This window comes from Anopheles stephensi, chromosome 2 (assembly GCF_013141755.1).
Source record: "Anopheles stephensi strain Indian chromosome 2, UCI_ANSTEP_V1.0, whole genome shotgun sequence".
NCBI lineage: Eukaryota > Metazoa > Arthropoda > Insecta > Diptera > Culicidae > Anopheles > Anopheles stephensi.
This window is the reverse complement of record NC_050202.1, coordinates 62,032,330-62,055,451: the sequence shown is the minus strand read 5'-3', so window position 1 is coordinate 62,055,451 and position 23,122 is coordinate 62,032,330. Positions and strand designations below refer to the sequence as shown.

The 23,122-nt window shown below is 50.6% G+C and overlaps 7 protein-coding genes across 8 annotated transcripts; 5 read left to right on the top strand and 2 right to left on the bottom strand.

Annotated features, from left to right (window-relative positions):
- Positions 1-968: 968 nt before the first annotated feature.
- LOC118506600 (dihydroxyacetone phosphate acyltransferase) lies at positions 969-4,747 on the top strand. 2 transcript variants are annotated; one of them, XM_036043966.1, is made up of 4 exons: positions 969-1,721; positions 2,099-2,341; positions 2,421-4,192; positions 4,267-4,747. In XM_036043966.1, the coding sequence occupies exons 2-4, from the start codon at positions 2,117-2,119 to the stop codon at positions 4,400-4,402; spliced, it is 2,133 nt and encodes a 710-aa protein (XP_035899859.1). In that variant the 5' UTR covers positions 969-1,721; positions 2,099-2,116; the 3' UTR covers positions 4,403-4,747. The 2 variants fall into 2 exon arrangements, with proteins under 2 accessions (XP_035899859.1, XP_035899860.1); XM_036043967.1 differs by having other exon boundaries at positions 2,038-2,341.
- Positions 4,748-5,303: 556 nt separating this feature from the next.
- On the top strand, positions 5,304-8,335 carry LOC118506599 (ribosomal protein S6 kinase delta-1). Its single transcript, XM_036043965.1, has 3 exons — positions 5,304-5,607; positions 5,711-7,692; positions 7,770-8,335. Exons 1-3 carry the CDS (start codon positions 5,500-5,502, stop codon positions 8,224-8,226), a joined length of 2,547 nt encoding a protein of 848 aa, XP_035899858.1. The 5' UTR covers positions 5,304-5,499; the 3' UTR covers positions 8,227-8,335.
- On the bottom strand, positions 8,320-9,943 carry LOC118506609 (40S ribosomal protein S3). Its single transcript, XM_036043976.1, has 3 exons — positions 9,787-9,943; positions 9,096-9,292; positions 8,320-8,988 (listed from the first exon to the last, which is right to left on the bottom strand). Exons 1-3 carry the CDS (start codon positions 9,814-9,816, stop codon positions 8,481-8,483), a joined length of 735 nt encoding a protein of 244 aa, XP_035899869.1. The 5' UTR covers positions 9,817-9,943; the 3' UTR covers positions 8,320-8,480.
- Positions 9,944-10,299: 356 nt separating this feature from the next.
- LOC118506610 (60S ribosomal protein L6) lies at positions 10,300-11,424 on the top strand. Its single transcript, XM_036043977.1, has one exon. The coding sequence runs from the start codon at positions 10,367-10,369 to the stop codon at positions 11,165-11,167; it is 801 nt and encodes a 266-aa protein (XP_035899870.1). The 5' UTR covers positions 10,300-10,366; the 3' UTR covers positions 11,168-11,424.
- Positions 11,425-11,488: 64 nt separating this feature from the next.
- On the bottom strand, positions 11,489-13,887 carry LOC118506605 (odorant receptor 85c-like). Its single transcript, XM_036043972.1, has 3 exons — positions 12,013-13,887; positions 11,760-11,915; positions 11,489-11,681 (listed from the first exon to the last, which is right to left on the bottom strand). The coding sequence occupies exons 1-3, from the start codon at positions 13,159-13,161 to the stop codon at positions 11,607-11,609; spliced, it is 1,380 nt and encodes a 459-aa protein (XP_035899865.1). The 5' UTR covers positions 13,162-13,887; the 3' UTR covers positions 11,489-11,606.
- Positions 13,888-14,560: 673 nt separating this feature from the next.
- LOC118506606 (glycine receptor subunit alpha-3-like) lies at positions 14,561-20,046 on the top strand. The gene is made up of 5 exons (XM_036043973.1): positions 14,561-15,301; positions 17,732-17,836; positions 17,917-18,371; positions 18,469-18,704; positions 18,776-20,046. The coding sequence occupies exons 2-5, from the start codon at positions 17,757-17,759 to the stop codon at positions 19,334-19,336; spliced, it is 1,332 nt and encodes a 443-aa protein (XP_035899866.1). The 5' UTR covers positions 14,561-15,301; positions 17,732-17,756; the 3' UTR covers positions 19,337-20,046.
- Positions 20,047-20,921: 875 nt separating this feature from the next.
- LOC118506608 (hsp90 co-chaperone Cdc37) lies at positions 20,922-22,849 on the top strand. The gene is made up of 2 exons (XM_036043975.1): positions 20,922-21,143; positions 21,260-22,849. The coding sequence occupies exons 1-2, from the start codon at positions 21,111-21,113 to the stop codon at positions 22,337-22,339; spliced, it is 1,113 nt and encodes a 370-aa protein (XP_035899868.1). The 5' UTR covers positions 20,922-21,110; the 3' UTR covers positions 22,340-22,849.
- The last annotated feature ends 273 nt before the right edge of the window (positions 22,850-23,122 follow it).

Genomic DNA, 23,122 nt, shown 5'->3' with positions numbered 1-23,122 from the left:
ACCTCCGTAGCACCGCAATTACGCTCTTTCCAACGGCGAAACCCGAGACTCGACTATAAGGATGCAGGTTTGAAATGCATGTGAAGTTTATTACCATTTTTAAGTCCTCTTTTTCCCTACAACCTCGAGAGGTCTTGGCCTGCCATTTCTGGCTTTCTGTGACTTAATTACCCGTAGGTCTGGATGGGATTTGAACCCCGGGGTCCAGCCATGTGAAGACCGGCGCCGCTGTCGCCTCTGCCACCGGGGACCGCCGCTCATATATTAATAATGTTAATTGTTTTTAATGTTATTTCGTGTGTTAATAAGATCCTTCATGGGTGGCTGCTACGCGAGGTCTACGCGTTCGTCCCAACTTAATAAGGTCGCTCTAAAGATAACGTTTCATGCTTCGATCAAATTGGGGCATCCTGGGCACTGCAGTTTATTATTTCCTTGCACCGGATGAGTTTAGAGGAACTCCTAGCCCTTGGCTGAATATTCATCGAACGAGTAGGTGTTAACGGTCCCGGACGATAGGTTACAAGCGTTTAAATGATGTCCTTGCCTATGGTCATGCATATCGTAAGGATAGCTACTTTGTTCGTGATTTATCATTATTTTCCGGCATATTTCTCTGGTATCACGCTTCTCGTGTCCACTCGGTATGACGCCCTCTGAAACCCTTTTTTATCTCAACTAATATTGTCACGTTCTCTACACGAAACATTTAAATCTTTTTTTTTCTCTCGAATTGCTGGATAAATAAATGTTTCGATCGTACCTTTGGACCTTTTCCTATTGTTTTACTCAACAGAAACACGAAACATTTGCCCCTAGCAGCTCCAATCCAATTCAGCGCCATTACGATAAGTATCGTGAAATATTTCGCGTGTTGCAGGCTGGCTGGCAACACTGCCACAACTGCATCGGCCGTCATTGGATAAAACGAACGAACGACAGAGAGTGAGAGGGAGAAGAACGGGTTTTGTTTGTGTACATTGCGCTTGTGCGGGCCCGGGTAGCCGGGTATCGAGCGACGGGAAGGACGGTGAATGCCGCAGAGTGGGTCGAGCTGAGCCTGTCAACTGGTGCAAGGCTGAAGAAACAGGGGGACCGGTTCCGATGGGGAAAACTTGGTCAGCAGCACCAAACCTGTGATTGCCTCACAGCAGCAGGGCAATTTGCTAATCGGCGTTCCTTTCGGAGACCTGACCGCGTACGGCGAAAGTGCGTGTATCGTGAATCGTGGTGTCTTCTCATGCTCTCCCACCAACAACCAGCCCAGCTCGAGTGCAGGTGGTGGGGTTTTTGCGTGCTGCGAGTGGCCTGCCTTGTGATCGCATATCGTCCGATGTTGTGCTGCGCAAACTATGCCGTGACGATGACGGCGAGTGACGAAAAGAAGGCAACGAACGAATTATTGCCAGCCCCCGTGTGTGTGAGGACGGCTGCGTAAGAATAGCGCTTTCGCGAACTCCGTACCGTCGGTGGCAGCGGCGGCCAGTGGTTGGTTGTAGCGATATTTGCAAACGTGTAAAGCATCGCCAGTGCACAAAAGCAGGAACAATATGTGGTTGAAGTAAATGGTGTAAATTGTGGGACTGTGAAGCTAACCAGGATAGGTGCGAGAGAGTGAGAGGTCGGATAAGATCATCATCGCTTGTTTGAAGAACCTCGCTTCGGATAGCAGCAGATAAGTTGATAAAGTGGACAGTGACAACGACGGCGCACGATTACAGGTATGTCGTCTCAAGCACGGCTCACACCATGTCCGGTTGCGGATTATGTACTGCCGGAACAGGCGTCCGTTGTTATCTGCTGCTGTTGTGGGCCGCGGTTATGGTGGTGTGTCGACATCGCTCCAGCTTATCTAATTGTTCACGGACGGTTGAGACCACACCTCCGCGCCTGATAACACAGCAGATAAACCATTATCCTTATCAAGGATTACAGGGAGTGAGAAGCGAAAGAGCTGCTCTCACGATCCGCACAATCACTGCAATGCTAGCTCATCTCTCACACTAAGCACGTGTGGGCTAATTTGTGCTTAATTAGCTTATCCACCTTTGGAAAACTGGCACCAAACGACCTCGTGCTGCTCTTTTTATCTTCATAGGACTCGTCCCCCCCCAGAATGGCACAGACACGCCATGCGATGGTGGAATCCATAACGATAAAGCTTTCTCCGGGCAAGCTGTCGGAGTACCGGAATCTTTTGGCCCCCCAGTACCGTGACCACCGCGATATGACGAAACGATACAAGGTGACCGTTCCCTTCCCGCGGGACTGTCCTGTGACGCCGGCAAAGCTGAAGCAACTTGTACTAGCGAGCGGACGAATTCAACTACTTCTCGACGAGGTAAGGGTCGAGCGCGATTAATCCCAATTTAATGCCACACACACTGCCATCATCATCCGGCTTGCTTATCCGTTTCCAGCAATCATCAAGCGATCAAACGAAACGTGCCAAACTGGCGCAAACGATCGTGGAGCTGTTGGACGAGATTGGGCTGGCGGAAAACTTGCCCGTCATCCGGACGCTCGGCACGATGCTGAATGCCATCTTCGATCGCATCTACACCGGCGTGCTGGTGAACGAGGTAAAGCTCGAGCAGCTGCGAGCGCGCTTCGGCCGGCAAACGGTGCTCTACCTGCCGAGCCACCGGAGCTACGGTGATTTCATACTGCTGTCGTACGTACTGTTCTGCTACAATATCGCCATCCCGGGTATAGCGGCCGGGATGGACTTTTACTCGATGGCCGGCATGGGCAGCGCGCTGCGGAATACGGGAGCGTTCTACATGCGCCGGACGTACGGTAACGATCGCCAGTACTGGTACATCTTCCGGGAGTACATGCGCCAGCTGACGGTGGCATACGATCGGGGGATCGAGTTTTTCGTGGAAGGCACGCGCAGCCGCAGCAACAAGGCGCTGACGCCCAAAATTGGCCTACTGTCGATGGCGCTGGAGCCACTGTTTATGGGCGAAGTGCCCGATCTGCTGATCGTTCCGGTGAGCGTCTCGTACGATCGGCCCGTCGAGGAGCAGCTGTTCGTGTACGAGCTGTTGGGCGTACCGAAACCGAAGGAAACGACCCGCGGGCTGCTGAAAGCGTTAAGCATTGTGCGGGAAAACTTTGGCACGATCTATCTCGAGTTCGGTGATCCACTGTCGGCGAAGGATTACTTTGGCGACGGGTTGAACCGCACGCGGCATACGGTTGCGCCGACCTTCGCCCAAACGTTGGCCAAGGAGGAGCGGGTGGCGATCCAAAACCTGGCCAACGATGTGGTGCACCTGCAGCAGCACCGCATGGTACTGACCACCTTCCATCTCGTTGCACTGTACTACAATTACAAGAAGTACCACGGCCAAGCGGTAACGCTCGGCGAGCTGGTGGACGGTGTGGCCTGGCTGGGCCGCGTGCTGGAGGATCTCGGTGCGATCACGGAGGTGGAGGGCTGTGCCGATGTGGAACCGCTCTGTCTGGCGGCGCTCGATGTGCACCGGAACATTCTGCAGCTTACGGCTGACCGGGTGCTGACGATCGCTCGCACGTACCACGACTTTAGTCGGGTCGATAAACGAAAGCTGAAAGGGTACAATCTCACGGACGGCGTGATGAAGCTTGCGGTGCCAATTTTCTCTCTGCAGCTGTACTGCAATCCCTGTCTGCACTGGCTGGCCGTACCGGCAATGGTTCTGCTGGCTGCACGCAGCCTTACCGTGCCAACCGCCTCTGGCAGTACGGTGCGACGTGCGGATCTTGGGCGAATGGTGCAAGAGTTGAGAAACTTGTACGGGCTGGAGTTTGTGCTGTACGCACGGCGTGAGACGGTTGAGTTTGATGCCGCGCTGGCCCATCTCTATCGGCAGGGTTTGTTACGGACGAAGCCAGGGGGTGATCCGGAGCAAACGTTACACTTCGCTGAACAGCACACCGATCAACGACAGCTGGCTAACGTGTATCTTAGCGCGCTTGGACCATTCCTGTGCACCTACCTGCAGGCGCTAGAGGTGCTGCTGGGCCAGTTTCGAGCTAGGGAAAAGTTCACCGAAAAAGAATACCTTGCCGCAGTACAGCAGCACGTGGAGCAGCAGCTATTGCGCCAGGAGCGCAACGTTCACCCGTACTGTCTGTCGCTGGACAGCATTAGTCTGGCACTGCACTCTCTAGTCACGGTCGGTGCAATAAGGAAATCGAAAAGGTAAGTGCTCGAAACCGGTAATCTAGCTCCACTCGAGTCCCTAATGCACCCTTCTGTTTGTTTGTACTCGGCAGAGATAACGTGTACTGTTACGATCTCGGTACGGACGGTATGCTCGAGTCCGTAAACCAACGACTGCGGTGCTACTGTACGCTGCTTCCCTTCGAGTATCTTACATTCCAGGATGCGGTAACGGGATGTAAATTGTAAATCCAGCACCATGGACCGTTATGCTCATTACCACACTCATGCTTGGATGCAATTACTGTGTAAAGCTTACTTTTAACCGTAACGACACGGGCACTCGTTGTCACCACCTAAAAACGGGCTGCCGGAGCAATACATTTTGTTTTTTACTATGTATAGTGAACGGTTAACGCATTTCGTTAACTGACTTTGTTTTTGGTTAGGATGTTTAGTGAATGGATTGTACAATTTATAGAATGCATTTATGAATTTACGAGGGAATAAGGGTGCGCTTCAAGACATTACACTGCAAGAGATACAATAAAAGAGATCGTTCTGTGGGGGAGAATAGTTCATTTTAAATCGTAACAAGCATACCGGGTGTTAATTGATTTATGAAGGAGCAAAAAATATCGAACGGTATGCAACAAGCCCTGTTGTGGAATCTCGTACAAGCTTGCAAGGCGTGTTGGAGGCTAGCAACGATCAACTCTGACCCTTACTTCTATCAAGGATAAACGGCAGGGAGGTGCTGTGGTGGAAGGACTCTTGGAATCTTCTAATACTTGATGACACCCCGTTCGACTACTAGGCCTTCTGGAAGATGTGGCTTGAACAACAGGGACTCTTCTACTACGAGGTGCATTGGCATTCGAAGCCCTTCATCCGGTCAGGTCTCTTGGAAGAAAAGGTTCCTTGGAAGAGTATTGGAAAGGAAGACTTCTTATGCGAAAAGTTCCCTTAGACAGGAGTCTTTTGGAAGAAAAAGACATCCTGGTGACTATCTTATTGCACTGCTCTTGGCAAATTGAATTCCCATCTTGTAACGTCTTTTTTAAATCGTTTTGGCCGACGCAGGCGCCGCCGCCGACCTGTCAAACGAGGTTGTTTGTGTTATGACAGATGTTTACTTTCTCTTTTTAATCCCTTATGTTTCTTGGCCCTAATCGCAGCAGCCGTTGGTTGGTGGTCGTTGTCGTTGCCCTGCATCGGTGATTTTGCATTAAAATCGCAAACGTTACATTCCGTCTGCACATTCCTGCCATTCAGTACGACCATCGTCGGTGTTCCCGTGTCCGAGAGTAATGTAACCCCCCCCAGTTCGTTGCGTGAAACGGGAGATGTTGCTAGTGGGGCGAAGGAAAACGGAAACATGGGTGCACAGTTTTTCGGTGGGCGATGAAACGCGCAAGTACAAGGGCTTCACCATCTATCGCATCACTTCGATTGTAGGTGGCTGTGAAGCAATGCAAGAGCTTCACGAATTCTGTTTTTCCCTCGAGTTGTGTTTCATTTGTATTGTGGTGGTGTGTGTTTATGCTTGTCTTGTAGGTATTTCCCCGATCGCATCCCGAAGGCCTTACCCGTGTCACCTTATGGAAGCGTTTCAGCGAGGTGAAAAAGCTCTACAAAGAGCTCGCACGACGCCACCGTGAACGGCATCTACCCGGCACGGTCCCAGCACTGGCGGAACATTCCTACTTTAAACGATTCGATCCCGCGGTCATCGAAGAGCGCAAACAGTACATCTTGCAGCTGTTGGAATTTGCTGGCCAGGAGCCGCTGCTGTATCGGTCGCACGCCTTTCTTAGCTTTTTCACCCGCGGCATTGTGCCGGAGAAGGAGGGCTCGGAGGCGTGCGTTCTAGAGCCGACAGACGATGAGGGCGAGCCGGTGAAGCAGAAGAGCGCGTCAAGCAATGGAGGTGGCAATATCGAGACAATAAGAAAGCAACTGGGTATAGGGCATTCGGATGAGCTGAGCCTGATCGATCCGAGTCGCGATGGACAGGACGGTGGCACGGGTACGGATGGTTCGTGTACGAGTGGTGGTGAGGAAGCCGATGAAGGTGATACGATCGATGGAAATGTTATCATCAGTCGACACATAGGTGCGAACCCTGCTCCATTACCGTTGGCCAGCGCTGGCGGGTCACTAAACGATTCAATGATTTCCGAAACAGCATCAAGCACCACGTCCGAACCAGAACGGCAGCAGCAGCAGCCGGTGGGCGAAACCATGGCAACCATGGTGGATGTAGAGCCGGCCATGGATTATCTCGTAGCCGCCGCAATGATATTTAGCAAGGCGGTTGAAGCAGAAGCAAACGGTGACTATCAGCGCGCATTCGAACAGTACAAGGCGGGCATCGATCGGTTGCTGAGCGGCGCGAAAGATGATGCCAACGTGACGCGCCGTAAAATTGCCAAAGAAAAGAGCTGCAAATATGTCGCGAAAGCGGAGGAAATCTACGAACGGTTCCTGGAGCAGTCGGTGGGCTCGAACCCGGACGAGCAGCTGACGATGGGTCCGCTTACGTACGACGATCCGAGCTCACCGATCCAGCTGCTGGAACGGCCGCTCAACTATCTTTCCCGCTACAAGGTGGTGAAGGTGATCGGGACGGTAATGCAGGTGCAGGATGTAACGGACAAGAAGTTTTACATCATGAAAAGCATCCGGCGGCCACCACCGGCCGGTATACCGTTCTCGAGTGCGGCCGTCTTCCCGCAGGATGTGCCTTACATGGTGCCGCTGATTGCCTACTTTCAGGCGTCGGATGGGGGCATTTTCTTGCTGCTGCGGTTGGTGTGTGCTGGCAAGCTGTGGGATTTCATCCAATCTTACCGTAAGCCGGCGAGCTATTGCCCATTGCCGGAAGAGTTGGCAATGGGAAGTGAAGAGATTACGGATGGCAAGTTGACGGTTTCGGAGGAAACGGTCGATGGCACCGTGGAAGACGCGAAGTCCGTGCAAATGGAGCCGAATTGCTCTGGGTACGATTCCGGGTTTCTGGAACTGGTCAATGAGTATAGCAACGGTGCAGATTGTAGTAGCGTTAATGGAGGGAGCTTGGAAGACCAAAATGAAGAGACGGATGAGGTTGCATTGGAAGCGCGACCAGATGAAGAGAAAGAGCACGACGATGAAAAGCAACCGGAGGAACCGGAGCTCATCATTCCCTCGTTCGATGCACTTTCGAAGGACATGGACGTTCGCGAGCTGCTTTCCTGCAGCCAACGGTTACTGAAGGCCGTCACACAAACGCTGGAAGAATCGGGCGAGCATTCGAATGTTGCCACCCAGCCGGATTCTAGCAGCAAGGCAACGGCAACCTCAACACCCTCCGAGGGGCAGGAACATAGCAAATCTCACTCTAGTCAATTAGGTTTAGCGAGACTGCCAAGTATTAGCGAAACGACATGCGTTAACGAGCCGACGCCGGATCTTCTACCGGAAGGTAGCGTTCGACGATGGATCAGCGAGCTGGTGATCGCGGTCGATAGTTTACATTTTAACGGTATTGTGTGCGGGTAAGCGAGCTTTTTCCGAAGGAGATTGTGATCGTGTTAAAGAAATCGTTTAACATTTGCTCTTCCCCTTTCGGCAGTGATCTCACCATGGATAATCTCTTGCTCGGCCCGGAGGGACAGCTGATGCTGACGTACTTTCATCGACGGGGTGAATCGTACTTCTACCAATCGGGCGGCGCTCAACCGGCTCCGAAGCAAACCGCGATCCGGGAGCTGTACGTCGCACCTGAGCGACCACTCGAACCAAAGTCCGACTTCTGGTCGATCGGCGTCATTATGTTCGAGATGCTGACCAAGCGCAAGTTCGTATCGTGCCATCCGTCGGGTGTGTTCTGCTATCACGAGGTACAGTACCCCGAGGGTGTGGAGCTATCGACGGAGGCACGCGCACTGCTGGAAGGATTACTGCAGCCGGACGTCGAGCGGCGACTAGACTTTAAGCAAATCATTGCAAGTGCATTCTTCCGCGCAGTCGACTGGAGCGAGGTAAAACGGCGCGGAGTCTCAATGAACAGCCCCCATGCTGGATGCTGATAGGCCAATCCTTTCCATGTAGTTTGTACGTATGAAAATGAGCTGTGTATGTGTGTTTAGGATGCAACAGCGAACAATAAACAAACAGTTTGATTATGTATTCTCCAAACGGATACTTGTCGCGTGTTTAATGTGCCGCCTCTTGACCCGTCTGGAGAAAACGCTTATATATTTTCATCCTTCGATCTGCGCCTCGCCCTACACAAACATTCCCAGCACTTTCACTCGAATGTACACCGCGTCATCACACCACTTCACGCCTCGACGACATGCTCCTTCGCTTCCACCAGCGGCTCCGGAACCTTGAACTTGGGTTCGCTGCGTGGCGATGAGTACACGATCTCGTCCTTCGGCTCCACCACGGACACGTTGTCGGGCAGGGGCTTCTTCGGGCCGATCTTGCCGTTCGGATCCCACGGCAGCATGATCTTGACCTTGATGCCGAGCACACCCTGGCGCAGCAGTACGTGACGGGTGGCGGTGTCGACGTAATCGTTGCACGGATCACCGGAATGGATCATTAGACCATCGACGAACTTCATCGACTTGGCACGCTGACCGCGCAGCTTGCCCGACACTACCACTTCGCAACCCTTGGCGCCAGACTCCATGATGAAGCGCAGCACACCGTAGCAGGCACGACGCACGGCAAGCCCACCGATCAGCTTGTAGCGGAGCGATTCGGCCTGAGCGATGGCGCACAAACCGCGGGTGGCCACCTTCTCAGCGTACAGCTCGACGGTGCCGGGAGCGAAACCGAAACTGGAAATTTTAAAACACAAAACCAAAAGCCATTAGTAAGCCTCGTTCGTATTTCCTTTCTAGATCGGGATGATGGTCTGGAGGGTGTTGGATAGTACGATGCTTACCGCTTGCGGACGACGGCAGTCAGCTCACGGATACGGCGACCCTTCTCACCCAGCACGTTCTGGGTGCGGGTGGCCATGATGATAATTTCTGTGCGGGTCGGCGTAACACGGACCTCCACACCGGAGTATCCATCTTCGGCCAGCTCACGAGTCAGGAACTCGTTGAGTTCAGCATGGAACATGCCATTGGCCACGAACTGTGGAAGAAACAATCAACCAAACGAAACAGAAAGGAGTTAGTTTTCACTATTGTTTACTCTACACCTCGCTAAAGGTGCGGATCATAGCAGCCGGTTTCATGTTGGCGCTCCGGCAGCGAGCGACAGAGAGGTTATGGCTAATCACAACAATTTCCTGACTTGACGGTTCAGCCACACTGCAACGAAATGAACTTTGCCTCACGTTCACAGGGCTCCAGCGCAGTGGGACGGATGTTATGTCCATGCCGGGGCCAAAGTCACTATGTATTTACAACCGGAAGCCTTCACATCATCACACCCCGCGCACACACACACACTAACGCAGCAGGCTTCGCTTTCGGTATCTCCGTCAGCCGCCAGCAAGGGTAAACTTTGAATGTTGATTTATGGTAGTGAAATTGCACCGATTAGCCATATTTCTGCATCGCTCACTGCACGGAACCTTGATCCTTCGATTGGTACGTAAATTTGTGGCAAAAAGGCGTAATTACCCGGCGTTTTTTCGACACGGTGTTATACATTTTGTCCGAACCACAACTTGTGTAAAACGTGGTAGAAGCAGAAAAGAAAGATGTCAGATCGGTCGGATTGGAGTGTGGATGAGAGGGGGTGTAAAGGGAAGGCGAGCGATGGGTGAAGGGAGAGAGAGACGATTTGACGGATGGTGAACGGAGGTCGATCAAAGTCGACATAGGAAACGCAGAGATCAAGCGCGAAACGCATGTAGAACTGTCAAATGAGGAATGCCTGCGTTTTTCGGAATGTTTGTTAAAAATGTTTTTATAATTTTACACCTACTAGATAGTAAAATAGCAATGTGCATAATAAAAAAGACATTATTTTGCTGTGATACGAATAAAAAAATATTCGCAATGAGAAAAGCGAAACAAAACGGGCAGAAAAATATTTTCCTGACAGGCACGCGTTTCCTATGTCGGCTGTCAAAAGAACGTTTGCGTTGCACGAGCGAACGACAGCGCCCCCGACACCGACGGTGGCGGATTGTTCAACCACTAACCTCAAAAGGTTCTTTTCCCGGAGTGTGTTTCACTTATTTACACGTGTTTCAGGATGGCCCCTACCGAAACAAAGGCCGCCGCGCCGGCCAAGGATGGCAAGAAGGTCCGCAAGGACCGTAAAAAGGTCCAGAAGGTCAACAAGTACCCGGCCAGCCTGCTCACGAGCGGAATGTACCGTATTGTGCGGCGTAAAATGATCAAAACGCGCCTCCCGTACTCGTCCGATGCCGAGAAGAAGACGAAGAAGCCCGTCACTGTTGTGAAGAAGATTGGCGGTGCCAAGAACGGTGGTGAACGTACCGTGCTGCTCCGTAAGAACAAGGCCGATCTGCCGACCAAGCGTTTCCCGAGCAAGCCCACTACCAAGGCCTGCTTCCGCAACCACAAGCGCAACATCCGCAAGTCGCTGAAACCGGGCAAGGTGCTGATCCTGCTGGCCGGCCGTCACAAGGGCAAGCGTGTGGTGCTGCTGAAGGTGCTCCAGACCGGGCTGCTGCTCGTGACCGGCCCGTTCCAGGTGAACGGTTGCCCGATGCGTCGTATCGCCCAGAACTACGTCATCGCCACCGATACGCGCATCAAGCTGAAGGACCTGAAGCTGCCGGAGCACATCAACGACCGGTACTTCCGTCGCGTTCACCCGAAGAAGGACACGCGCGTCGAGCGGGACATTTTCGCCCGCAAGGAGTTCAAGTACGTGCCGACCGAGCAGCGTAAGGCTGACCAGAAGGCGGTGGATACGGCGGTGCTGAAAGCCATCAAGGGCCACAAGGACGGCAAGCTGATCGTGCGCTACCTGAAGTCGATGTTCTCGCTGCGCTCCAACATGTTCCCGCACCGTATGAAGTTCTAGATTGTTGGTATGAGTGAATTGTGTCGCCAAATAGGATCGGAACTAGCGACGCAGGGGGCGCGTGTAGGGGGACAGCAGGAGGGAAGCAAGGAGTCGGCAGTGGATGTGCGCGTGTAAACAAAGTGCAACCCCGAAACTGCCAGGTGGTGGCCGACGATGAGGATTACTTTACACTAATAACATCCCACACGGCTGAGCTCGGATCAGCGTTAAGGAAAGAATAAAATTTAAAGATTATCTCTTTAAATAAGAACCGATGTACGAAGGTGTATGTTTTTGTTGAGGCGTTTACATGATGATAAAGCACCGGCCAGGAAATGCTTGGAAGAAATGGTGGCGCGGTCGACTAATTTTGCTTGGTAAACTGTTTTTATTTCGTCCGTTTCGACTCTAGTTCGACTACGTTGGATGGTTTTGTTGTGGTGGCCGGGTGGTACGCTTACTTCACATTCTTCTCATTGGGTTCGTAGATAGCTTTCAGCAACGTAAAGTACGAGAATGATGTGCTAAGGATCTGTTTGGTAACAAAAAAGAACACACGATTTTTAGGCAATAATCATCAAAATCTGCCAGAAACCACCGTGGGAACTACCTTCGAATAACTGGCCAGCGAAACGATGGAGAATTTCAGCGCCGTAAGCTTCTGCACCGTCGTTGAGCGTAACATGACGAACAGCAACGATCTCTGGTAAGCAACGGACGCTCCGATCCACTGTCCCTCGAAGGCACTGTAGGGAATTTGTGAGCTCTTTCCGTAGAAAATCCGTAGAGAAAAAGAGAAAGCGCATATTAAAATCTGTTCTTTCCTTCTCCCATCCTGCTGCGATGCTGCCGTCATCCCGTACCGCAACGATCAGCTTGTTACCGTAGTAACACAGCAGAAAAACCTGCACCAGCGAGGAGACGAGAAACAGCACAAACTTAAACAGATCGGCCGGCGTTATACCGGCCGTGGCCTGAAACCCCACCAGACAGATAATGACCGAACTGCTAAGGAAGTTAACCAGCAGGGACGGTGAGAACATGTGCTCCAGCTCACTGCACAGCTCGATCACCGCCTGATGAATGCGCACACACTCGTGCAGCTCCTGCTGGTCACCCGGGCGCGCATGCTTCAACCGGTACGCCACAATGTCGAACTGCAAGCAGACCAGCAGCACAATGGCGCAGAACATCAGATCGGTCGAGAGGTAAAACACGGCCGACACGAATCCACCCCAGTTCTGGTGCAGGAAGGTCACCTCGAAGTAGCCGGGCTCGTGCCAATCGTACCAGTACCACATAAAGTACGGCAACTGCTTGTGCCACGTCCCATCGGCACAGTAGCCCGCCACCATCGATACCAGCGGCAGCAAGTTAAACATCCAGATCAGGGTCATGTACAGGATGGAGAACGATTTCATCACCACCTCCGATTCGCGGTTGTACTGAAACACGCCGTACCGCTCCTGGAGGGCTGCCGACTTCGGGAACAGTGCCTCGAGCCGGTGCAGCATGTCCGTTAGCTTCGTTCCGTTCAGCTGGATCGTCATGATCTTCACGAAGGACAGGGCGGTAAAGCCCATGCACGGTGCCAGTGCCGTTAGTTGAAGAAAGTTGGTAAAATTACCCGCCGCCTTCACGAAGTAGATGTGCTCGATGATCAGACAGAAGCCGGTGTTGGCGCACGAGCTCCAGAACAGCAGCTGCTTGAGGTGTGCCTGAAGCGTTCGCCGCGGTTCACCGTACCGGGCCACACCGATCATGGTGAAGAATATTTCCGGCACACGGATAAACGATTCGAATTGCACCAGCTGATCGGTAGAGTTTGCTGGTGGCATTTTTTTTCTTCTGTGTGTGCCAGAATCAAAGCCTCTATAAAGCAACTTATAGTAATCGTTTGAAGTTGTGCAGTGGTTGTGCTGGAGTGGTCGGTATTTAAAGGAATTGGAACGCGGACAAGCGTTGATAACATATGCACTGATTGAGCACTGATGAGTTCCCGCCCATTGCATTGGTGAACTCGTGAATACATAGATTATGGATGGAAAGGATCAATACAGCTTTGTGGAGTAGACCTGAGTAGACCAAGAGTCGGAACTCTGCGCCCAAAACCAGAACCGACAGACCTCCAAGTTCAGCGAACATCCTCAACATAAAGTCAATCGATCGATACGTTTAACGGTCTATTGGAAAAATCCACCCCGAGAACCACACACACGTGACTAATGAGGCTGAGATTCTTAGGCTATTTTTAACATCCCCCTTTTACGGGGACATACTACTCCTGGTGGTACATTGTGTGAGCTTGTTTAAGATACATAAACACTTGAACCGTTTTTAGGTACGATGCCATATTCCTGGGACCTAACGTCGGTATTTTTATCGATATTTTCATGTTAGGTGTGGCGTCCGATATGGGGACAGCAGAGCAGAGCTTGAAGTCTATTAATGAGATGCCTTGAGACGCACTCCAGAATGCAACCAAACGGGTCCGGGTTCGAGTACTTCCTTTTTATCCCCTTACCAGTAGTCGTCCAGAGCTGGGGCAGTGCACGAGCGCACACCCTGGACTGACACTCATGTGAGGGAAAAAATGGAAGGTGTCGAGTGTGCGTAGTGTCCATGTCCAAGAAGCGGGCAAATCAACGGTAGCCCAAAGTCAATAGACCCAAAAGTTCTATATACTCGTATTTGCTTCTGTTTGGATGTGTAGCATTGCAGACTTTTGCAGACTTCTTATTCCCCCCCCCCCCCCCCCCCCTGTGGTAAGTGTCCTCTGCGGTGCGGAAGATCTGATTATTACACCACCGGGAGGAACACCTTTCAGGCTACAGAGCCGGGGTCTAGCTCACGCTCCGTAAGTAGTCGTCCATACAGTTAGATAACTCGAAGGACACAATTACGCGCTCTTGTGGTGCATACAACACTGCTACATGATGTGGCTGTGTTAAGTGGTACACCGACGTACCGTCCATAACCTTCCGCGTCCTTCCTTTTTTCCCCACAATACCTGTGCAGAGGGGGCCTTACGCTTCAGAGATTCTGGCGCGCGTATCGGAGCTCTGCAATCTGGGCGAAACCTCCTATCTGGCTCTCCGTCCTTCCCCCTATTCCTTTATCCTTCCACTATTGTTCGACCACAGTTGGTGGATGCAAACGAACTAGGAAAGGGTTGGGTGGGCATGGCCTGTACGTGTGCTTCCTTGCCCCTAAAGTGCGGAAAAAGGGATGACAAATTTAAAGCGACTAATGAGCCCGACTGGGACAAACCACACACACAAACACACTCTCGTAACATGGTGGAAGGAACCGAACCACTGCAGTGGTGTAGTGACTGCCGATGATGGGCCGCAGAAGATGAGAGATCAAGGACACTCGAGGACACACAAAGAAGCGCACCAGCAGCAGCAGCAGCAGCAACAATAATGGCAGGAAGGAATACGACAAAAAAAAAGGAAGGTGGAGAGAGAATAAGGACGGAGGACGAGAAAAATTGGCGCATCCTCCATCCCGCGAGGAAAAGCATGGAAAGTGTCCATCAGGGGTATCTAGCGGAGGGTGTGGGGGGTGGGGAGGACGGTGGAGGCTGTCCTGTTGGAAATCTATTTAAGAGCGACCAACCGCAGAAAAACGGTTCAGTTTCACGTTTTATCCCGTCCGTGAGTGATCGTGAGCTTGTTGCGCCCAACCGGTGTATCTGGTCCGGTGACTAACGCATGTGTTGGGATACTCTCAGCCCCTTTTGGTGCATCCGTCCGCGGGCATAACAGCAGACATAGGTCGATCCAAACTACCCGCTAATGATCGGTGATCGATGGGTGTGCGGCCGGTGGTGGTATTCGCGTGCGGGCAATGCTTTGATGCCGTGTGCAAAAATCGTTGAAATGTGCAGATAATGAACCCGGCGTTCACTGCTGGCTGGTTGTCCGTTAAAAAAAAACCCCGGTCCCCGTTGTGTGTGTGAACCGTTGTGTGTGTCCGTTGAACGAAAAACCTCCTCCCCCGTACGGGAAGTGTGGCGCGCTCGCCGACAAATTTTGCTGCCAACGACAGAGTTTCACGAACGAGCGGAAACCAAAAACCAATAAAAAGGATATCTTGAAGGATAAGCTGTTGGCGGCACGGTGCGAACACGTGTCAAGCGTTTTGGTGGTGAGTATTTGAATTGGTTTGGTTTGATAAGCTCAGGATTACCAGTTAAAGCCCGAGCGTGTGGCTAAGGGTTGTGTGCATAGGTCACTAGTGTGACCTAGATCAGACAAAGCTTAATTCGAAGATTAACATTTAAATTGACCGTTTGATTCACTTCAAAAGTGAACGGCATTGTTGGCTAGCGCTATTTTAAATACTACGCTCGATGGGATTTGATCCCCGTTCCTGCCGTGTATCCGGCAAAAAAATGATCAAATAAGTGTGGCAAAAGTGCTGGACTACACTCTCTGGGGCCAGAACTAACCGGAGGTTGTCCTGAGGGGCCGTCGTTCAGAGTGTTGTCCCTTCGTCGACCCAAGAACGGGTTCACTTTTCCAGTTCGGGTTTCAATCCTTTCAAAAGCCTTTCAAAAAAAACCACAGTTCGCAAACACGGAAGAGTTCTTCAGCACGAGGCCAGAGGCCGTGGATAATCCACCCGGGGCCTCTTGAACCTTTTGATTCTTCACTGGGAAGGATTATTCAGCTAAGGAGATGACGAGAAAGGTCAAGCAAGGCTAGAAATGGTAGGCTGGCTGAAAGCTGCTGGCCAACGGGCCAATGAGTACCACCTTTTAGCACGCAGCTCATTGAGCATGAGTTTACAAATTGCATACATGCAGGCGCATTCCAGCCCAACGCGAAGGATATTTTTTTGTCCTCTTGCATTTGCTTCTGAGCTGCCAAACAAACGTTTTTTTAAGTTTAAGTTTAAGTTTTTATGCTAGCTTAAATTACAGTGTTAAATTATCAGTGCTTCATTTCAATTTCCCAGTGACGCTTATGCTCTTTTGTTCTCTGACTAATTTACTGCTTTGAGTTCCTTTTTCCATCGTATTTATCTTTCGTTTTTCGTATTTCGTTTTACATAATTCTCTTTTCATTTATATTTCTTCAAATTGTTCGTTTTATTTGCAATTTTTCGCTCTACTTTCCATTAATTATATATTTCTTTTGTTATGTACTTTCTTTTTTTCTATCTCGTTATAATTATAATTGTTTAATTTGCAGTATTTTTTTGAAATTGCTTACTTTCATAATGCGCATACAAAAAATCGGTTCCCACTTACTCATCCCCCACCCTACACATATTAGGAGCCCAGGAGATCTTTTTTTTGTTCTATTTGTGGGCTCAAAACCAGGAGCGATAAAAATGACTCCCATCGCTCTCACACACCCTTGCAAGGATTTAAGGGCCGCCATTGTGAAAAACGATTTGAAGTAATTATAAAAATAGGAAAGCCATACACCCCCATGCTTCCCAGTCCTGAGCAGAGCTGTTTCCTGGTGATGGGGACACCCCCCCACCCTCTTTTTATCGAGAGGTTGTGTGTGTCCTCCTCTCCACGTGTGTTCCCCAGGGGGAAAGCGGCGAGCATGATGATTACGCTACACCTCCTACCACGGCCATGTGCTTCAGAATGCTGGACGTAGAAGCATGTGGAGTCGGAGCGCCGCATATCCGGCTGTAGTCACGAAGAATCGTTTGCATTCGCGATTATCGTGACACTATCTTTTGGGCGGGTGGGCGGTATGAGGACGCGCGACGGTGTGTACCTAAACGGTGGCGCACCATTGGTGCAAAAATCGCTGACAACGACTTTCTTGTTCCGCTTCCGTGCCTGGTGTGTGTGTGTGTGCACTTGTCAACATACACAGCTTCTGGCGATGCCGTTGGAAGGGCTGCGGCTCATGCCATTGTTCTTGCCAATGGTGGATGGTGTGGGCGAAGGTGGCATAATGCTCGGCTCGCGCTCCCATCGAAGCCGCTGTACACGATTCGCTTTAGCGAAAAGCTCTTCACGCGCTGGAGTCTTGCCCACCGTTACCGATAATAGGTTCAGCATTGACACAGCGGATAGGGCCGGCAAGTGAGGACATCAAGTGGCATCTTCAGAAAACGGGCGATGATGGACGGATCCCTGGAGGGATCATTGCGGTAGTTGGACGACAAAGACCGCGTTGGAAAACCGTACCATGTGCACCGGTTTGTGTGACCGAGGCCACATGAGGGTGTGGAGGTATGGCGCTAGTTATGACGTTAATCGCTTGTTCGACCGCACCATTCTACCTGCTTCCCTGGAGGACCTGCTTTTCGCACCAAGAAAAAAAGGGCACAAGGAAGAAAAGGATAATACCCGTTCCGGGTCCGCGGGTCCCATTGTTTGCCCTGAATGGCAATTGTTTCCGGTGCATGCCCGGAAATGGTTGATCTTCCGATGCGATGTCATGCAGAACGATTAGCAGCGGGCCTACAGCTTTATCTCTGCTGCCGCTGCACATAAGGACATCCCATGCACATCCGTCCTTTTTTTTTGTCCTTGCTGTTTGGTCCACAAATTGTGTACGCTTTTTCTTCTTTTCTTTTTTTTTGTTTGTTCTTTCTCACCAGGAAAACTGAAAATACAGCCACGGACATGGTGCTGGTGCAGTGTGCGATAAGCGGACTGTTGGTGATAGTGGCACAATGCGTGCGAGTAATCAACGGCGAGTATCAGTAAGTAAGCTTTGCAAAAAGGGGGCGATTCACAGCAAAGCAGATGAAATATGATTTTCTTCCCTCCCCAACATCGTCAGAACAAGCCTCACCTTCAACGAAATTCTGCCCGAAGATCCGAAGCTGTACGACAAGATGCGGCCACCGAAGAAGGATGGTCAACCGACCAGCGTTGCGTTCCACGTGACCGTCATGGGGCTGGACTCGATCGACGAGAACTCGATGACCTATGCGGCGGACATCTTTTTCGCGCAAACGTGGAAGGACCATCGGTTACGGTTGCCGGAAAACATGACGTCCGAGTACCGGTTGCTGGAGGTGGACTGGCTGAAGAACATGTGGCGGCCGGATTCGTTCTTCAAGAATGCCAAGTCGGTCACGTTCCAGACGATGACGATCCCGAACCACTACATGTGGCTGTACAAGGACAAGACGATCCTGTACATGGTGAAGCTGACGCTGAAGCTGTCGTGCGCGATGAACTTTCTGATTTACCCGCACGACACGCAGGAATGTAAGCTGCAGATGGAGAGTCGTAAGTACGGGCGAGGCCCCATTTGTGCAAGTAGGTTCGGGAGTTGGAGTCCGCTAATTGCTTGCTTTGCGTGTTTTTTTTTGTTTCCGTGGTGAAGTGTCCCACACGACCGACGACATGGTGTTCCAGTGGGACGAGGAGGTACCGTTGGTTGTGGACGAGCATATCGAGCTGCCGCAGTTGGCGCTGGTGAAGAACTATACGGCCGACTGTACCCAGGTCTACTCGACCGGCAACTTCACCTGTCTGGAGGTGGTGTTTGTGCTGAAGCGACGACTCGGCTACTACCTGTTCCACACCTACATCCCGACTTGCCTGATCGTCATTATGTCGGTTAGTTTCCTTAGGTGCTCGTTTCGACCACCGAACCATGCCAGATATTAACGTTTTCTCGTTCGTACCAGTGGGTTTCGTTCTGGATCAAACCGGAAGCGGCACCGGCCCGGGTTACACTCGGCGTAACGTCCCTGCTGACGCTCAGCACCCAGCACGCCAAATCGCAAGCATCCTTACCGCCGGTATCATACCTAAAGGCGGTCGATGCGTTCATGTCCGTCTGCACCGTGTTTGTGTTTATGGCCCTGATGGAGTACTGTCTGGTAAACATTGTGCTGGGTGATTCGGATCCACCCACCCCGAAACCGCACCCACCGAAGATGGACAAATTTTTCGATTTTACCGCCAAAAACGGGAAGCGCAACAGTAAGTCGCACGAGCATGCGCACGAGATCCCGATCACCACGTTTCAGCGGCAGGAAAGCACCCTGCTCCTTTCGCCGGTGCCGCACATCCAGACGATCCCGCCACCGCCGAGTAAACCGGCCTCGGCCATACCGAAGCTAACACCGGCCCAGATGCGCCTGAAGCGTGCGATCAACATTGATCGATTTTCGCGCATATTTTTCCCCTTTCTGTTCACGCTGCTGAACGTCACGTACTGGATCATGTTCTACGAGTATATTTAAGCAGACGCAATACTTAGGGGTAGTAGAAGTAGTAGGCTGGTGTGTCCATGGTAACGAGAGATCCAATTTTTTTCGATTTATTCGCGTCTTCTAGCGTGTGCGAACACACTAAAAATGTTTAATTAGACTAGACTTAGAGAAAAAAAAACACACACACACACACTGACCCTTAAGGAAGTTGAGAAGAAAAAGTTGTAAATTAAACGAAACACCGTACGCCTCCAAGTAAACGATTTCAAATGCAGCGCGGATAGGCGCACCGGAAGTTGAGCGCGGAACGAGAGCAAATGGTTTGAATTTAAACATTCAGCTCAGTGTAATTTTACCGAAGGGTATTATAGCATAGTGGTGCCCCAGTGCAATTGTTACACTTAAGCAACAGACAATTTTCCAATCATAAACAATTAATTCTATGTATTCGACGGATAGAGCGACCGAGACCGAAGGAAGGGAATGTTAATGCTAAATGGTCTAGTAGCGCAATAGTTTGTAAACCATTACCGCTGCATGTTTCTTACATGAAGCGGGACTCGAACGCGATGCCATAAACGACGACGTGTACAAAGTAAGGAAGGGGATAGAGCAGCAAATTAGTGATAGAAAGCAGACAGTTGATTGCAAGTTAAGCTATACACTTAAGCATGTAATACGCTACCAACCGTTCTAACAGTCAATAAAAGTTAGAAGAGTTTTAAGCTCTTAATAAGGTGTTTCCATGCTTTAAACTGTTCTTATTTGTTTATTCATTTTTCTTTAAATTTAATTGCCTAGTAAAATGGGGTTGTGCTTAGCCAACGGTCATTTGTAAGTATTTTGAAAAAAAGCTCAAGCTCGAGCCCATACCCAGGTACCGGGAATGTGCCGTACGATCCAGGCCTCTGGGAAGTCTGGTTAGAAAGGAATGATACACTTAGCTACTCGTTAGCACAATCACCTATAGAAGTCATGGACTGCCATTTCTGGCTTCTTCTTATTCCCTGGATTTCCCTGCTACCGGGGAACACCGGGGATGTCATCTTGGTAACAAAATCGCAATGCTTTCTCGCTCTATCTAAGTAACAAGCAAACCTACCAAAGCGAGAAAGGATGATGATTTTGTTACCCGGGGAAATGACTCATCAGACCGAGAGAAAGGAATTGTTAGACAATTCTAGTTTATATTCTTCCCTGCATCATAATTTAGAGAGCTCGGGAACCCTGCCACATTTCTGGCATTCCTTTCACAACGCCAAACAGCGAATGGAGAAGAGTCTAGAAAGCGGTTTCCTTCGTGAACGTGTGAACCTGAAAAAAAAAACCTAATTAAGACACACATTTGTCTCATTTGTCTCTTTTATCACACTTGACTCATTTGTCGTCCTTTTGAGGAAATCGCATCAAAAGATAGTTTCATGGGGACAAAGCCTAACATCTTCTTCCTTCTCTTCCTTACATCTTAATTTCGTTTCAAAACCAACGCTACTACACCTTCACAAACGCTTAGAAAGGGTCGAAACTTATTCAGCTGTTGTAAAGGCGCACCGGCGCACTTGCTTTTGCCGCCTGGGCAGCGATGTCAATCGGACGGACGAAACGTCTAGAAGAAACACGCCAGCTGTCAAAACGACGCGATAGGAAAAACGATAGACTTCGAGAAAAAGCAATCGTTCCAAGCGGGTAGCGGTTAAATTGAACCAATAGCACTGCAAATACGATACGAAGCGGCAAACAAATTCAAGTTTTGATTGTGTGTTAGTTGCTTTGTTGCGTAGACACCTCAGTCAAGCACAGTACGATGGTGGATTACAGCAAGTGGAAGGATATTGAGGTAGGTAACCACGAGACAAGGTTGCGGTACGGCATTGTTTATCCTGCGTGGTATGTGTGTTTATCCCGTCCAATGTATGTAATCGCTCGGTTCCGACTCTACCGCACATTTGCCAGATCTCGGACGATGAAGACGATACGCACCCGAACATCGACACGCCTTCGCTGTTCCGCTGGCGGCACCAGGCCCGTGTCGAGCGGATGCAGGAACAGGAGCAAAGGAAGGCAACGATCGAGAAGAAGAAGCAAACGACGGTGGAAAAGCTAAAGGAGGCGAAGGAAAAGCTGCAGCGCAAGGAAGGCAATCTGGAGGAGTTGAGGAAAGTAGTGGACGAGCTGGAACGGGAGCAGGAGCGCGTGCGGCAGGAAGAGGACGAACTGCGCAAGAAGGAAGTGATGCAGCCGTGGAACGTGGACACGATCAGTAAACCGGGCTTCGCCAAGACGGTCATCAACAAGAGTGCAATCAATCGGAAGGACGAAGAGCTGTCGGACGAGCAGAAGGAGCTGAACCTGCAGGAGTTTATCAAGAAGTACGAGAAGCAGCTGAAACAGTTCGGTATGCTACGGAAGTACGACGATTCGAAGAAGTTCCTGCAGGACAACCACCATCTGGTGTGTGAGGATACGCCCAACTATCTCGTCATCTGGTGCATCAAGCTGGAGATGCAGGAAAAGCATGAGCTGATGGCGCATGTGGCGCACCAGTGCATCTGCATGCAGTACATTTTGGACATTTCGAAGCACCTCGAGGTGGACCCGCGGGCCTGCGTTGCGTCCTTCTTCCAGCGCATCCAGGAGGCGGAAGCGGAATACAAGAACCAGTTCCTGGGTGAGATCGAAGCGTTCAAGGAGCGCATTCGCAAGCGGGCGCAAGAAAAACTGCAGAAGCTGCTGGAAGAACAGGAGGAAGAGGAGCGTAAAGCGCGGCTCGGCCCGGGTGGATTGGATCCGGTCGAGGTGTTTGAATCGTTTCCCGAAGAGCTGCAGAAATGCTTCGAGACGCAAGATATTGGGATGCTGCAGGAAGCGATGGCCAAACTGCCGCCGGAAGAAGCCCGCCTGCATCTGCAGCGTGCCATAGACTCGGGACTGTGGGTGCCGGATGCGAAGAGTGCCCCCGATCCGGCATACGCGGAGGTGAAGAGCAAAGGTGAAGATTCGAAACCGGCGGAAGCTGACGCGGAAAAGGAGTAAAAGCGGAGAAGGAGATAAATGCCGATCTACTCATCTCCCGGATCAGGCAGATTTGTAATTCCCGAGCGAAGAAAAAAAAAACTCCCAAAATTGTAAGGCCAACAAATGTAAAATGTAAAACACGCGCACGAGAGAAAGAGAGGATCTTTAGTCTCACAATGATTGCATGTTGTTGCGAAAAATCATTTTAAATATAGTAGTACCAGCGCTCCTGATCGAATCACGACGGTGTACCGATCCTTACAAAAGTCATAACCAGGCCAAATCGTATCTTTTAGTTCTCTGCAGAGGACTTGGCAGATCACAAATGATCCCCTGTGGCAGGATGGTAGTAGCGCCGAAAGCTTTCAATATTTAAACCTCAGGCCTGCTGGAACGTATCCGTTTTACTACCTACACTCAACGCGTAGAATTATGTATTAATGCCCATCCGTCGTCATCCATTGCGCTACCATATTAAGTAGTTAAACTTTTTTTTAAAATAAAATTTACTTTTCCGTCAAGCACGTACTGAGATTGGTTTTTCCTTCACAGTGTCTCCAAGCAAGAAACTGTCTAAGAACATTCAGTCGGTCAGCTCCGAGTCCTATCGATACTCAAATCCCATCCGGATCGACTCCGTGTACTTGGAGCGGACTATGCAACTTCTTCTTTCTTCTTCCTTGGCACTACAACCTCGAGAGGTCTCGGCCTACCATTTCTGGCTTTCTGTGACTTAATTTTACCCATAGTAAAGTAGTCCGCCCTACGTACGGGGGGAGGGTGTCTGGATGGGATTTGAAC